General features: G+C 44.0%; 1 protein-coding gene across 2 annotated transcripts in view; it reads right to left on the reverse strand.

Moving 5' to 3' along the window:
- Positions 1-17,343, reverse strand: part of SHC4 (SHC adaptor protein 4) — a 43,724-nt gene that overhangs the window by 5,966 nt on the left and 20,415 nt on the right. Inside the window, exons 3-10 of one of the 2 annotated variants that reach the window (XM_087704213.1) lie at positions 10,780-10,843; positions 9,011-9,130; positions 7,322-7,375; positions 5,698-5,749; positions 4,650-4,776; positions 2,149-2,326; positions 1,441-1,501; positions 536-655 (exon numbers count right to left, since the gene is read on the reverse strand). In XM_087704213.1, the coding sequence (XP_087560339.1) occupies positions 536-655; positions 1,441-1,501; positions 2,149-2,326; positions 4,650-4,776; positions 5,698-5,749; positions 7,322-7,375; positions 9,011-9,130; positions 10,780-10,843 (776 nt within the window). The remainder of the gene's footprint in view (positions 1-535; positions 656-1,440; positions 1,502-2,148; positions 2,327-4,649; positions 4,777-5,697; positions 5,750-7,321; positions 7,376-9,010; positions 9,131-10,779; positions 10,844-17,343) is intronic. The other variant, XM_087704214.1, reaches the window with a different exon arrangement.

Below are 17,343 nucleotides of genomic sequence, written 5' to 3' on the forward strand. Positions count from 1 at the left end.
TAGGGTTAGGTTAAGGGTTAGGTTTAGGGTTAGGTTTAGGGTTAGGTTTGGGGGGGTTAGGGTAAGGTTTTCGCTTTATTTTTACATTTTTCGATCACAGCGCAATGTTTTCGTCGCGCTGTGATGACATCAAATGCGCGCTTTCGTCGAGCGCGATTTTGTCCGCGGTTTTGTGGTGGAACCGTTGTTAGCTTTATGGAAGGAGACACAAATCCGTTGTTATTCTGTAGTGGGACATTGGGCTCCGGAAGTCAATGAGCGCTCCATCACTGCAGCTTTCAAATGTTGGAAAAGCCATGGGTTTTGACTCAAAGATCTAAATCTCTTCCAGCTTTATGATCTTATTCCATGATCTTGACACTGCCCTGAGGAGCGAAAAGCTTAGCGTTGCTTCAAACGTTGCTGAATCCCTTTATAACATTCGTGCTTCTTTTCAAAGCTGCAAGGGGATAGATTTGCAGAAGTAGAAGCAACCTTGACTGAGGAACTGGGCTTATGGAACTCTGTTCCATAGGGAGGGTTCTTCTGGCCATACCTGCTGCAGCTTGTAAGTTTTGAGTATTGATATAACGAGGGTCATCAAAAAGATCCACTTTGCTGCTACTTTTCAGCAATGGAGCATCTTGATTTGCTGCCTGAGTTGCTTTGCTGATATCTGCAATTAATCACCACAAGGAGATCTTTCTTTAGATTAAAAAAAAAAAGAAACCCCTCAAAAGCTTATTGAACAGCACAAAATACTACCAAGTTAACCAAATTAATTTGAGTTATCCCACCAAGAAAAGATTAGGATGTCTGGTTTCCTGGTATTCCTAGTATCCTAATAGTAGTATCTACAAAAACCCTAATAGAATAATGATTGGAGGTGGAAGGAAGCATTTCTTCTTCTTCTCTTTTACCTTCTTCCTTACAGATACTGACAAATTTTGGCGCTTCTGCGTATGGGCACAGCGTGTACAGCGCCTGCACGACACTCCGCTGAGCAGCTGGAGTATCGCGGAGGCTCACGGAGGCACTAAGACGCATGTGCGTGCTGCGTGCGTCCATGTGGATGCTGCTGGGCCCGTTCCAACAGTACCGGTTGGAACGTGATCCGGAACCCACCACTGGACTAAGACTTTGCTTTTTCTTTCTAAGGAATCCTGGGTCAGAACAATACCTATTCTAGGTATTCTGTTCTAGAATGTGAAGATGTATAAAACCAGCTCAAGATAATGTCGGTTGAACAGAATAGCATCTAATCTTCATCTTTGCTACTTCTCTCTTTGCCTGTAATTTAGCAGCAGGCATCCTGAATTCATTTCAGTTGGTCTCCTCCTATATTAGCCATTGGGCAAGATGGACACAGTTTTGGATTGCAAACAGATTGAGACTGGATTCTATGATCATTTCCTTCACCAAGACAAGAACTAGCTCTCTTTTAAGATACAGGCAACCCACCTAGTGCTCTGTGCTCATCCGGGCAGTTTTCATAAAGCTGCTTAGAACTGGGACTTTCATCCTAAAAAAAAGGAAAAAAGAAAAACAGAAGCAAAATTACTACAAGGAATTCTCAGCAGATTCCGATTCTGAACAGTGGTGGTAGATTAGCTCAGAGTTCCGTGGCACGACAAAACCGCGGTCCACTAAAGCGCGCCCGATTAAAGCACGTACCTGACGTCATCAGCAGCGCGACAAATACGACCACGGAGAAAAAAGGGCGCTTTAAAAAGCGCTTTTAAAGCAAGCCGATTCACGTTAAGGTAAGGGTTAGGTTAAGGGTTAGGGTTAGGGTTAGGGTTAGGTTAAGCGTTAGGGTTAGGGTTAGGTTAAGGGTTAGCGTTAGGTTTAGGGTTAGGTTAAGGGTTAGCGTTAGGTTTAGGGTTAGGTTAAGGGTTAGGTTTAGGGTTAGGTTTAGGGTTAGGTTAAGGGTTAGGTTTCGGGGGTTTAGGTTTAGGTTTACTCGTTAATTTTAGCTTTACCGCTCACAGCGTGCTTTTTTGTCGCGCTGTGATGACGTCAGGTACGCGGTTTCGTCGAGCGCGCTTTAGTCGACCGCGGTTTTGTGGTGGAACCCAGAGTTCAGGGTGATGATTTCAGAAGGCATAAAGTCCATTCTAATGTCAACCCGGTGTAATGCTCAATGAAGCTGATCACACATAGGCTTACTCCACATTGTTGCTGCTCAGTAGGGATGGGACGGTTGGTCCTTTCTTCTGGGATTATCTTCAGCCTGACATCGGACAGTCCACCGGCAGGAGGCTCCTTCCCAGGAATTTCATTATAGTATCCGCAGTCTTCCTTCTCTTGACTATTCCAGGCGGATCCATCAAGACTCACCCCTTTTCTGCACAAAAAAACCCAAGCAACAGCTGTGTCAGAATATTCATGAACCGGCAGAGACATGGTAACAAGGTCAGCCAATAAATAAGGCTTAGTAAAAAGGTCAGCCAATGGGTGCTGAAACAGTTTGGAGTCTGGGTGTGGCTTAGCTCTGAAGTGAAACTGAAAGAAACTCATTCTCTCTATAGCCTGCCTGTGTTTGAACCTGTTTACAATCTCTCCTCTCTACGATGTTGGAAGAATCTGTTGTTGGTATTGTACATTTATAAAGAAGTTAATGGATCCTGCTGAATTAGTTATCTCTGTGGGTTCCACCACAAAACCGCGGTCGACTAAAGCGCGCTCGACGAAACCGCGTACCTGACATCATCACAGCACGACGAAAAAAGCACGCTGTGAGCGATAAAGCTAAAATTAACACGTAAACCTAAACCTAACCCCCCCAAACCTAACCCTAAACCTAACCCTAAACCTAACCCTTAACCTAACCCTAAACCTAACCCTAAACCTAACCCTAAACCTAACGCTAACCCTTAACCTAACCCTAACACTTAACGTAACCCTAAACCTAACCCTTAACCTAACCCTAACCCTAACCCTAGTCGGGCACGTTTTTTTCATTCGCCCTTTTGTCGGGTCACGAAAAATGAGCCTACCAGAAGTTCCGTAAGTCTGGAAACGGGCCCGACTAGGACATACCCCTATGGCTACGCCCACCCAGCAACCAGGCAGACAACAGGTTGCTAAAAAAATTTAATCCCATCCCTGTGGAGGCCCCTTATCATCTTCTCTCAATGACACAAACATTTTGTGAGCTGCTTCTCAAAAGCTGCTGGGAGAATATTGGAGGAGCGATTCTGTTGTTAAATTTGGAGCGGGGATGCGGGGGGGAAACAAGGGTGAGGATAAGGGTAGGGATGTAATTGCCTCTCCCACCCCCCCACCGCTAATAGTTTGTCTTCTGAAAAGAACAACTTGTGTTGAGTCTTGATTTTTTAATTTATAGGAGCATAATTTGATGAATAGACAGGAACAGGAAAGAAACATGGGGCTGTGCAGTTTGATTAGGAGAACATGACTCAAGAATTTAATTATGTGATTCACAGGAACTGGAGAAGACATTTTCCATCTGTTCATCAGCGCGGAATGTACACTGTGAGTTTTATTTGTCTTCTCCAGCCTGGTGCCCTCCAATTGTCTTAGGTTTTATGTACCAAAGACCTATATTGCTCAGACCATGGGAATGCTTTAATCCAACACAACTGGACTCGTAAGTTGGAAAATAAATCTGATCCGGCCAGCGAAACATTAAGCAAGACGCTGCACAGCATGTAAAACCTTTCACGGTATGATTGCAAGAAATTCTTTTTAATTTGAAATCTGTAATTTGTTTCCCTTCCCGAATCGCAAGGTATCACCCGCATCCTAATTTAGTGTAACGCGGTTAAATAAATGTGAATTGATGTATTTATTAACCTAGCCTGCTGTTCTTCCTCCTTTCTTCAAGGCCATTCCCACATTAGATAGTCCTCAACTGAGGATTACAAGCAAGACAGTTGTTAGGTGAGATTTGCCCCATTTTACAACCTTTCTTGCCCAATTGTTAAGTGAATCACTGCGGTTGTTAACTTAAGTTTCATGGTTGTTAAGTGAATCTGGGTTCCCCGTTGATTTTGCTTGTCAGAAGGTCGCAAAAAGGGATCACGTGATCCCACTGTCACCGTCATAAATACATGCACCTGAATTTTAATCACATGACCACGGGGATGCTGTCACGGTCATAAGCGTGAAAAACTATCCTGGGCTGCTTTTTAAAGGGCCATTGTCATTTTGAACGGTCGCTAAATGAATGTGTCAGGCCTGCATCCATATTTTTCTTGGATCTCAGGCCTGCTACACTTTCTATTATTCTACTGTGCCTTTTTCTATTGTGGGAAAATGGGAGGGGGAATTGTATGGAGTTAGATGATATGTAGCCAAAACAAAATTCCTTCTAGAAAGCCAAGGTCATCCTTTGGCTCTGCACCTCTGCACCTGACCGGAACTGGATGGGTGGAACTGCCAGCATGGCAGTGGGAGATTGGACCATGTGATGGGCTTGTGGGTGTGCGGGCAAGATCTTGAACTTTCAACTGGGTGGGGAAAACCTGGAAGCTTTCAGATTCGGGTTTTCCCAGATGTGCCAACATGGCTCTCTTCATAAATTGGAATTTTAAGCAATACTTTGTCTTGGACTCTGATTTACTTTATTTACAAGCCGGACAGAATGGTTGTAAATCAAGGACTCTCTGTGCCATTCCAGCTGCCTTCTGAAAGCCTTTGCTTACCTTTCTTTGGAAGCAATCAAAGCAGGAGGAGTTTTCAAGTATTGTTTGAACCGGAGCTCAAATGCTTGTCCGATGGTATTGATGACTTCTTGAGCTATTCCAGACGGACATTCCAAAATATGGCACGCTGGAAAAAAATTTTTATTTAAAAACAGCCACAAGGAGAAGGGGTGTGAAAGAAACACAGGTAGTCTTCGACTTACGACCACACAATGCCCCACCCCAAATTTCTGCCGCTAAACGAGACATTTGTTAAAAATGAGTTTCGCTGTATTTTACCACTTTTCTTGTCACAGTTGTTAAATGACTTACAATAATAATGCCGAGATCAATTAATTTTTTTAAAAAAATAAAGGTAGTACAAGGGACTACCTGTATTTTTAGAATCACAACACAACAGTCTCAAATCTTTCGCTTTTCCCTTTTGATTTTCTACTGTAATGTAAAGGTAAAGGCTCCTCTCGCACATATGTGCTAGTTGTTCCTAACTCTAGGGGGCGATGCTCATCTCCGTTTCAAAGCCGAAGAGCCAGCACTGTCCGAAGATGTCTCTGTGGTCATGTGGCCGCCATGACTAAACGCCGAAGGCGTTTATATATATAAAGTCACAACCCCTGGTATGCCCAAATATGGGAGGAAGGTCACACTTCCACTCTCTGTCTTCGGCTCGTCACAAGAGATCATCCAGACCATCTTTAAATATATACCTCTCACCCTGGCTGGCTGATAAGGAGTCGAGCTCTGTAGCTCAATGGTTAACACATCTGCCTAAGAGGCAATAGAGCACAGGTTCGATTCCCAACATGGGTATGGCTAGCTGATGAGAGCTAAATAGCTTGAAATAGATCTATACTAGTCTCCCTTTATTTATTTATCAGCATAAATATAACATATATATATAATAAGAAAATTTCCCACTTAATTCATACCTGGGAGTTAACGATAGAGAAGAAATTAAATATATATTTTTTTTAAAAATGTTTTCCTAATGAAAAGATACCCTCATCCCCAGATTTTTTTTTCCCCCTCAAGAAATTATTGGGTTTACCTCTTTGATTAACAGGATCTTTAGCAACGTAGGCGACGTAATCTGTAGTATCCTAAAATGCACACAAAACAAAAAAAGGAATACGTATTTTTAAGATTGATGTTATATTTCTAAATGGCCAATTTGCATCTACTAGGGTTCAACAGTCAACGAAAGGAAGGTTACAAAAAAGATAATGTAAAATTAAAACAAGAAGAAGACTGAGCAAATTGCACTTTCGAGTGACAGGTGTTTTTCACTGTTTAATCATTTCCCTCAATATGCTGCCTTCTGCAGGAATCTAGTATGGTTTTAATGAATACGATTAATCAATATGGTCAAGTGTCTGGTTTTAAAATAAATTTAGGAAAAACAAAAATATTAGCTATAAATATGAATACTAAACAAAAGGAAGAACTAGGAGGGATGCTAGGATGTGAGGTAGTCAAAAAAGTCAAATATCTTGGGGTTAATATTTTAACCTCAAACGGGAAATTATATAAGCACAATTATGAACCACTTTGGCATAGTATACAGATAGAGATGAAAAAATGGGAGAAATTGCACTTATCTTTGCTGGGTAGGATAGCGGCAGTGAAAATGAACATCTTACCAAAATTTTTATTTCTCTTCCAAATGTTACCTATACTTAAAAAAGATGCGAATCTTTTAGAATGGCAGAAGGGTATCAACAAATTTGTATGGGCAGGAAAGAAGCCGAGGGTAAAGATGAAAATAATGCAAGATGTACGCGAGAGAGGAGGCTTGAAATTATCTAACCTAAAATTATATTATGATGCAGTGGCGCTATCTGCAATTAGTGATTGGACTCATTTAACCAACGATAGAATACTGAATATCGAGGGACACGATCTGGTATATGGTTGGCATGCTTACTTGTTATTCAACAAAAAATTGGATAAGAATTTTAAAAGTCATATTTTAAGAAATGCTTTACTGCGGGTCTGGAAAAAATACCAATATAAACTAAATGACAAGATACCCATGTGGGCAATTCCTAGACGTGCAATTGAAAATATGAATATAATATGCTGCCTTCTGAATACATTGACTGTATTCCAAATTTGATGAGATACCGCCCTGCCACTGGTTCTGTGATAGCCCTCATTCATAATTGTGTTTCATTTCCAACATAGGAATTGATTGTAAATTTGATCATGGCAGCTAGATTAGGGATGGCTAAACATGGGGATATTCAAAGAAATGAGTGTTATAATGAAATTTGGAGTATGGCAACAAATGATAAATGAACAACGGAAATTAAATTTTGAAAAGGGATGATCAAAGCAAACCATTATAATGGAAATATGGGGGGATTTTATGAAATCAGTGTTGGTAGTTAACCTACTCAAGAATTTATGTTGTTTGGGAGGGGAAAAGGGAATAATTGGAATATGTTGTATATCTTTTAGTTGTTATAGTAAAGAAATATAAGGGGGTGGGAAACAAGGTCTCTCTGGGGGAGATGGGAGTGCACTGTAATATTAGCTTGTTTTTTCCTTTTTCTTTCTTTTTTTTGTAATTAGATGTATATGTACTATGTTTGTATTATTTACATTTTAAAAAATAAATACATTTTTAAAAAAATTCCAGCATAGTCTTCAGTTGAAACCTTTATACTTACTGGATCCCCTCCAGAGGCAAATGAAATGGACTGCATGTGATGGTTAGCAATAATCTGGGAAGGAAAAAGAAGCAATCTGTGAAGTCCATGTACAGCTTAACCAGAAACTATTGGAAAATTATCTCTGCAAAGCTCACCATATTGAGAATTCATAAATTCTGCTTACACACCACCAGAGATGGTCAGATAGAAGCACTCAAAGGCAGAGAAGAAAGCCCAAATGCTCAGAACAGACAAATTCCTCCAACAGCCATATATCCCCAGCTTCTGGTTATTGTATGGAACCCAAAGTCTCCACCTGAAAGATCCTATAGAGATGTGTTGTGGCCCAGCAGGAGCCGTTGGAGCTGCCACCAGATTCCGACAGCGAGGGGCCCTATGAGTCGGCTCTGGAGGATGTGGAGGACCCTGGACAGGGTTCTGGCTCCGAGCAGGGCACAGAGAGGCTGATTGGCCACCAGGAGGCACCTGAGTCTTGGACCAGTGGGGAGGAGACAAGGGAGAGTGAGCCGGACGCCAGCAGTGAGTTGTTCCTGGATGCATGGCACCGAAGAGCTAATAGGCGTCAGGAACAGTTGCGCAGTTACAGGAGGTAATTGCACTCAGCTGGTGGTCATTAGGGTCCTCTCCAGACTATAAAAAGACTGCTTGTGCACACGCCCCTCTTGCAGAAGTCAACGCAGGAATCAATGTCGGAGAACATTATGGTGAGCTTGGCAGGCTGGATTGCTGCCAAGCTTGACTGTGCCGGTTTGCTGTCAAGGACCTATCTGTCTGTTAATTAAATGCTGTAACTTATCTTTGGCTTGGAGTGTGTGTTGATGTGGGATGAGGGGGGTCAGAACAGAGATGCATCTAATTCCTGGCCAGAAAGTTGAAGACTTGTGGCCTCCAGTTCCCAGAATTCCCCAGCCAACATGGATGTCAACTTGTAAAGTGTTTCCATGACTACTGTCAAGTCGACATAGGAAAAGAGGGGAGGAAAGGGAGTAGAATTCCATGCATACTTTGGCCAGAGTCAGGTCTCATATTCCTACAGCTGCTGTGTGAAATGCACATGTTCATAGCCTGCCTAGCACCTTGTTGGTGGATGTGATTTATGACACAGACAGAAGGGAGGGGATACAGGGTGTAAAGTTCAAATGCAATTAAGCGGGAATCAGTTTCAGCTCCACAGAAGAACGTGCCAAAATGTTGATCCTAATAAATGAATGGATTTCTTTTGAACTTTGTCTCGAGGCTCGTAAATTAATTAGGTCATCCTTTGAAAACTTCACAATGGCTGGCTGAGGAGAATTCTGGGAGTTGAAGGCCACAAGTCTTAAAGTTGCCAAGGTTGGAGACCCCTGGGTTAAGACACCGGACTAGAAACTGAGAGAAGTGAGTTTTAGTGCCACCTGAGGCACAATGCCAGGTGGCTGACCTTGGGCCAGTCACTTTCTGTCAGCCCTGGGAAGCAGACAATGGCAAATCACTTCCAAAAAGCCTTGTCCCAAAACTACAGGGGGCCATGCAGATAGTTGCCAGGAGCCAGCACTGACTCAAAGATAGGGGGAAAAGAACAAATTAACTTTGTAAGGGTATTGCAACAGAGTGCATTCAAAAGCAAAATAATTCATCACAAGGTATAGTAAAACATTAGATCCGCAGCCGATGCCGCTTGGATCAGAACCTCAAGGACCAACTTACCTGCTGGCTATCAGTGTTCAATAAAGTAAGACTGGTTGTTGAAATGGTCAAGTTTATATGCGTGCCAGAAAACTGAAGATTGCTTTTGCCAAGCACAGGAGAAAGAAATTTAGCCGGAGGCTGTAAAAGACAAGCAGAATATTGATTTCATATTTCACCTAACAGCAGTCAATGGTTTCATTTGAAGGGGTTTGTTTCAAGGTAGCAATAGCAATAGCAATAGCAGTTAGACTTATATACCGCTTCATAGGGCTTTCAGCCCTCTCTAAGCAGTTTACAGAGTCAGCATATTGCCCCCAACAACAATCCGGGTCCTCATTTCACCCACCTCGGAAGGATGGAAGGCTGAGTCAACCCTGAGCCGGTGAGATTTGAACCGCCGAACTGCCGAACTAGCAGTCAGCTAAAGTAGCCTGCAGTACTGCACTCTAACCACTGCACCACCTCGGCTCTCTGGTTTCTGCCAGAAGTGCCGTGGGACACCCTAAGTGGACAATGCTAGAGAATTCAGACATAGAGGCTTTCCAATGCAGCTCCCCCTCTTAATTCATTCGGTCACTTTCCTCATTTTAGCTTAGGAAAAAGGTGTTGAGACTTTGCAGAAAAGCACAGAGAAGAGCAACTAAGATGATTAAGGGCCTGGAGACTAAAACATGAAGGAATTAGGTATGGCCAGTCTGGAGAAAAGAAGATCTGGGGGGTGGGGGAGGCACATGAAAGCAGTATTTCAGTATTGGAGGGGCTGCCACTAAGAAGAGGGGGTCAATTTATTTTCCAAAGCACCATAAGACAAGACAAGAAACAACGGGTGGAAACTAATCAAGAAGAGAAGCAACTTGGAATTAAGGAGAAACAGTGAGGATAATTAACCAGTGGAAGTCAAGGAGTTGTAGGTACTTCATCACTGGATGTTTTTAAGAAAAGACTAGACAGCCACCTGTCTGAGACAGGGTCTCCTGCTTGAGCAGGGGGTTGGACTAGAAGACCTCCAAGGTCCCTTCCAGCTCTATTCTGATTGAAGGTTCCTTCCTATTTTCAAGGTGCTTCATTAGCTTGACAATGGTAGCAACCTTGCTGCTGGGAGCACAAGAAGGAAAGGTTTAAATTACTCCATGCTAATGGGACAATATTCGTTAATTTCCATTAATTCATTATACGAGGTGTCCCTAAGGCATGCAGATATATTTTATACGTGTTGATCAGTGGTGGGTTTCAAAAATTGTTTGAACCTACTCTGTGGGTGTGGCCTCCTTTGTGGGTGTGGCTTGCCCCCATGTGACCGGATATGAAGATGCCGACGACACTTGTCAGAACCACCTTAAATTACCTCTCACACAGCACTGGCATGCATAAGAATGTGATGTAAACTTGTGTTTTTTAAAAGGCATCTTTGATTTGCGTTAAAACAACTTTAACACACGCAATGTTCTGATTGCACCACAAACGCAGTAGTCATCCTTACCTTTCACAGAGGCCCTGAGTTTTACAAATATGAGCATGATAGTGTAGAATAATCATATCCAAGGACCAGTGGTGGGTTTCAAAAAATTTTGGAACCTCTTCTGTAAGTGTGGCCTGCTTTCCGGGTCCACTGGTGGAACCTCTTCTAACCGGTTCGGTAGATTTGACGAACCGGTTCTACCGAATAGGTGCGAACTGGTAGGAACCCACCTCTGGTGTTGATGGTTCAAATAGAAGGTAAACCTCTTAAGGCCCAGAGGGAGGTTTTTCCTTCAAAGAAGCTAGTCGGGGGCCCAAGATAGATTTACCTTCCGTTTCTTTGTGATCCCGTGTATTCCTGGCACAGCTTCACACAGGCGACTTATTGCTTCCCTGGAAAAAAAAAATATGGAAAAGGATTAACATCAAAAACGGGGGAGAGAGAGAAACTATCAATTAAGGATCCATGCAGCATTGAATAGAACTTCAGAGTCGGCTTTCTTTCTGAGATTTCAATGATTTGTGGTCTTGGGATAATGCTTTGTAGGTTTGAAGCCAGTGGGGGCACAAGGCCATCACTAATCAAGTGCCTTGTTTTGCTTCATTCGGGGTTTCCTTTCGTCCACTATTGATGTTGCATGGACTTCCCCAGGCTGGTGCTGCCAGATGCTCTGGACAATCTTTTTCCCCAAGAGCTGAAAGCAATAGAGACAACACGTTCTTCCAGTTTTGCTGCCTGCCCCTCCCTCCCTCGGGATCATCTGGAAGGTAGGTTTGGATGAGAAAGAAAGAGTAACTGGCCCAGGGTAAGTTATCAACTATCTATCTGCCATCTATTTATCTGCAATCTATCCATTCATTCCCATCCATCCATTCAATCCCATCAACCCACCCACCCATCCATCCCCATTCAACCATATTTACCCATTTGCCTCATCCATCCATATCCATCCATCCACCCATCTACCCTATCCATCCATCCATCCCCATACATACATACACACCCATCATCCATCCAATCCCATCAACCCACCCACCCATCCATCCATCTCTACCCATCTATCCTATCCATCCCCATTCATCCATCTCTACCCATCTATCCCATCCATCCATACACACCCATCATCCATCCATTCAATCCCACCAACCCTCCCATCCCCATCCATCCATCTCTACCCCTCTACCTTATCCATCCATCCATCCATCCATCCAATCCCATCAACCCACTCACCCATCCATCCCCATTCAACCATCTCTACCCCTCTACCTTATCCATCCATCCATCCAATCCCATCAACCCACTCACCCATCCATCCCCATTCAACCATCTCTACCCCTCTACCTTATCCATCCATCCATCCATCCATCCAATCCCATCAACCCTTCCACCCACCCATCCATCTCTACCCATCTATCCTATCCACCCATCCCCATCCATCCATCTCTACCCATCTATCCCATCCATCCATCTCTACCCATCTATCCTATTCATCCATCCATCCCCATCCATCCATCTCTACCCATCTATCCCATCCATCCATCCATCCATCTATCCATACACACCCATCATCCATCCATTCAATCCCATCAACCCTCCCATCCCCATCCAACCATCTTTATCCCTCTACCTTATCCATCCATCCATCCATCCATCCATCCATCCATCCATCCATCCATCTATCCATACACACCCATCATCCATCCATTCAATCCCATCAACCCTCCCATCCCCATCCAACCATCTTTATCCCTCTACCTTATCCATCCATCCATCCAATCCCATCAACTCACCCACCCACCCATTCCCATCCATCTATCCATCTTTGGCTTTGTAATGGTATGTGGGATGCCCTTGGGAGATAGGAGGAAGGGCCTAAGAATGGACAATGGTCTGACCAAAGAAATTTGAGTCTGAAGGAGAAGAGGTGACAAAAGTGTCTCCGAAGGGATCCTTCCTTCCTTCTGGGCAACATAAAAGTGAAGGAAAGGAGGGAGGCTTTCAGAAATGTAAGATTGTATTAATGTAAACCTCCGAATAAGGGTACAGCTAGCACTCCAGCGCTCCTTATCTGGATGACCTCACCAGGCTAATAGGTTTAAACACTGAATATATTTTCCTACTGCTTTGAAAACAGGATTATATCCTTGCTTTTTTTTTTCTTTCTTAAACTGATGCAATTATATGGATTTTATTATTACACTGCCGGATCTCTCGGGTGCTCTTAGGAAAATAGCAGGATGTAAATAAATGCATTCATTGCAACGGAGCTCAGCTTCGCATCCATCCCATAAACAGCTAATGAGAGAGAAAAGCCTCGCCAGATTCCACAGCCATTAAGTTGGCCTTTATTAAGATTTTTTTAAAAAAAGCAAAAAACCTTCATGAAACCCATCCAGGAGCCCCAGGAGTGAATGGAACAGAGAGGCTGAATGAAATAAGGAGGAATGTGGAGAGCCAACTAACATTTGGCAAAGGGTGAATGATATTCAGTTGCTTCCTCCAAAACCCACTGGGTAGAATGAGTAAGGCCCAAGCAACTCCATAACAAGGATTCTCATTCTTGAGGGGAGAAAAATATCAGAATTTATCTATCCCGCATAGTAATTTTCCACTCTGTGGAGGGTTTTAAAAGAAGAAACATGGGTCCCAAATGGTTCTTGCTACTCGCCAACAGAACATTGCTTTTCCATAAGAACATTGCTTGCTAAACACTAAAGGATCTTTGTTGCTGTTGTGATGTTGTCCAGTTGCTAAGCCGTGCCCAACTCTCTGTGACCCCCATGGACCAGAGCATAGTGGGTCACCCTGTTCTCCGATGTTTCCTGGAGTGTTCTGTCCCCCCTTCTCCGCTTGGTAACAGACGACAGGCAGACAGACAAACTAAAAAGGAAAGAACTTTATCAGTCCTCGGCTCAGACTGGCTGCGAGCCCAAAAATAAACATAAATAAAGTCTCTGACAAGAAGATAACAGAATGCAAAACAAAATCTCTTACGGCAAAACCAGGTGTCCAAAAAGAAAGCAAAGCACTTCTCCAAGTGTCTCTTTGAATCCGGGTTACAGAAAGCAAATCACTTCTCCAAGTGTCTCTCACAAACAAACTACGACCGATGAACAATGAATGATGAACGTTGACTCCTGCAACCAGGGCGTGGCACCATCCGTCCTTTTATCACCAGAAGACGCCACTAACGAGCCCGAGCTACATTGTTAATCTTGCATCTTGACTCAACTCACAGCAAACTTCTGCTGAGTCACAACATGGAGTTTGTCCAAATTGCATCAATAACATTATCTAACCATCCCATCTTCTGTTGTCCCCTTCTCCTTTCGCCTTATAACTTCCCCAACGTCGGTGCCTTTTCCCAGGGAGTCCTCCCTTCTCATTTTGTGACCAAAGTTATTTGCGCTTCAGCTTCAGGATCTGTCCTTCCAAGGAACAATCAAGGTTGATTTCCTTCAGAGTTGATTGATTCGATCTCCGTGGAGTCCAAGGAGCAAAACTGGCTGGGGAATTCTGGGAGTTGAAGTTCCACCAGGCTTAAAATTGCCCAGGTTGGAGAACCCTGCTCTAGAAAAGGGTTTTCCAAACTTGGCAACTGTAATAATTGTGGACTTCAGCTTGTAGGAAATTACAGATACACACCCTCCTAGAAAAATGAAATATCCTGGAAAATATTGAAAAGGCAGAATATTATATTTCCATGGATCAGAAATGGAGAGACGTGTTTTTTAGGTAGGAAACAGACTCACTCTTAATAGCCCCCACCTTTGTCGATGGGCCATTAAAATGCCTGATCCAGTCTATTCTACATAACAAAGAGTTTCCCCTTCGGCTTCAGGGTGATGGGATTAAGGCACGATAGTATTAGCCCTTTACCCATCTCACCACAGGGCACCTGGGAAGAAGCGACGCTCAACCAAACTTGGGCTCAAGACAGTGTACAGAGTCGCACCCTGCATGACCCCATGGGAACCTGACAACCAATCAGAATACAAGATCAAGATCAAAGGCCAGAGAGGGTGTAAAACCAGAGACTTTCCGCATCTTGTTTTCTTTTTTCTTCTTCACCCAACACCTGGAACCATGTGATCCCCCCTTTTTCTGTTCAGGACCTCGTGCCCTGTGATCCTGTCCACCACTAAAACCATCTTTCCGAGCAGCCTCCATGTTTCCAGTGTCTTTTTCCCCACTTGGAACTGAACTCAGAAGGACATTTCTTCCCACAAGCTCCCAGAATTCCTCAGTCAGCATAGCTGCCGGAGGAATTCTGGGAGCTGAAGACCACAAGCCTTAAAGGACCCTGCTTTAGAACAATACCAGCCAGGGAAAAAGAATTCTGGTCTGCATTTGAGGAACTGGCTCTCTTGTTGTCCCAAAACACCAAAAAGTCACTGGCTACCTCTTGGAAGTCAAGGAATTTCTGTTCCCACACTGCCTCTCTCCCCCCACCCCTTTCCTTCCACGGTTGTGTGTGTCTCTAGACAGTGGGAGAGTCCAGCGTTGTTCCCTGGAGGAGAAGCAATGCGGCAACAACACTGCTTTACTTTGTTTATTGTTTTGCCAAGTTCATTTGAGAGCAAAGAACGTGGGCTGATGTCAAGGAAGAAGAATCTCCTTGAAGTTGGGCGTTTAAGCCTCAGAAGTCCTGCCTTTCTACCCACAGAACAGAAAGGGATTGTACGCAATAACAAAGTTGAATGTTTAGCCGTTGAGACAAAACTCTCTGACCGACTCGGTTGTGCCATTTCAGAAGCCTCCTCCTATCTCAAAGGGATCTTCTCGGGCCATTTCCAAGATTTAGACCTGGGTTCACACATCACATTAAGCCAAGATTGGGGGTCTAGCAATAGCAATAGCAGTTAGACTTATATACCGCTTCATAGGGCTTTCAACCCTCTCTAAGCGGTTTACAGAGTCAGCATATCGCCCCCAACAATCCGGGTCCTCATTTCACCCACCTCGGAAGAATGGAAGGCTGAGTCAACCTTGAGCCGATGAGATTAGAACCGCTGAACTGCAGATAACAGTCAGCTGAAGTGGCCTGCAGTACTGCACCCTAACCACTGCGCCACCTCGGTCTCACTCATCAAGCAATATTTTTTTTTGCCACAGGGATTGTTTTCGGCTTGTGCGAACCTGGGCACTGTGGCTTGAACACAACCAAAGGTTTAATCAACAACTGTTTGTTAAAACATCTTCTACGTGCAATCTGTAAACCCAACCTATGTGTCTAGTTTTAGCAGGTGTTCGGAACGCAGCAGTGATGGGATTCAGCCGGTTCGCACCTATTCAGGAGAACCGGTTGTTAACTTTCTAAGCAGTTCGGAGGACCGGTTGTGGGAAGAAATCTCATTTTGATTTTTTTTCCCACTTCACAGGGCTAATCCTGTAAGGAAGGCAGGAAGGGAACATTCTGTTGTTGTTTCTAGCCTAACCTTGATTGCCCTGCTTACAGAAACTGCTTCTCCAGTTAACCCTTATTACATTGCAACAGCTAAGGCCGTTACATCAACCTGAGTGACGTTGAGTTGGTCACGCCCACACGGTCACATAACCACCGAGCCACGCCTACCCAGCTGGTCATTAGGGCAGAGAAGCGGTTGTTAAATTATTTGAATCTCACCACTGGAACTTGGATTCCACCACTGGAATTCCACCACTGGAATTATTTGAATCACCACCACTTGGTGCGAAAGCTATGCTTCATGGTTTAGGGCAGGGATGTCAATCTCAAGGCCTGGAAGCCAGATCCAGCCCGTGGGATGCTTAGATCTGGCCCGGAAGGCTGCCCTGGGAACAGCAAAGGATTGGCCCGTGATGCTTCTGCCAGCGAAAACCGAGCTCGGGAGGGCTGTGGGCAGCTAAGTACCCCGGAGTCCGGGTCCGGCCCCTGGGCCTTGAGCTTGACACCCCTGTTGTAGATGCTTTTAATCAATGTCTCCTAAGAAATATGGAACCTTTGGGTGTTCATTCCACGAAGACAAGTCCACGTTCCTCTGAGGAACATGCAGTGAGTCCTCCATTCTTCTTCTCCTTTTATAAAAACTCTTGACGGGAGAGTCGCTCCCTTAGATACCTGGGAGTGAACTGGCCTGCAGCAATCACATAATAACTTATTCCATACATCATGCTTGGCTACCCAACCATTATTCATTGGGAACTGTGGCTTATGCTTTAACAGACGGCATGTACCTAGCCACTATGATTTATAATAACTGTTAGAGCCTAACAGGTTACACAAACACAGCCAATCCTAGGCCCATAAATCACATGATAGAGTCTGATAAGTGAAACCCTCCAATTCATTCACGAAATGGTTTGTCTGTAATGCAGTTGAATGATGGCTACAAACGCAGCCTCTGCCTGCCCTGCATGGCTATGTGATGGACAATGGGATATGGGTTCCAAGCATAGGTTAGAGACTCTAAAATGCCTACCATCCAGTGGTGGGATTCAGCCGGTCCGCACCTATCCGGGAGAACCGGTTGTTAACTTTCTAAGCAGTTCAGAGAACCGGTTGTTGGAAGAAATCTCCTTTTGTTTTGTTTTTCCCCACTTTACAGGGCTAATCCTGTAAGGAAGGCAGGAAGGAAACATTCTGGTTTGTTGCCCTGCTTACAGAAACTGCCTCTCCGATTAACCCTTATGACATTGTAAGAGCTCAGGCGAAGCGCCCATCGACCTGAGTGACGTTGAGTTGGCCACGCCCACAGTCACGTGACTACCGAGCCACGCCTACCCAGCTGGTCATTAGGACAGAGAACCGGTTGTTACATTATTTGAATCCCACCACTGCTCCCATCCCATGAAATATTCTATCTGATCCAATGTCTTCAGACGCCTGGATGAAAGAGCTATTCCACTGCACTTCCCAAGATCCAGACAGAAT

This window comes from Thamnophis sirtalis, unplaced genomic scaffold, assembly GCF_051295495.1.
Source record: "Thamnophis sirtalis isolate CommonGarterSnake01/CBP01778 unplaced genomic scaffold, rThaSir2_p1.2 scaffold_2, whole genome shotgun sequence".
Classification (NCBI taxonomy): Eukaryota; Metazoa; Chordata; class Lepidosauria; order Squamata; family Natricidae; genus Thamnophis; species Thamnophis sirtalis.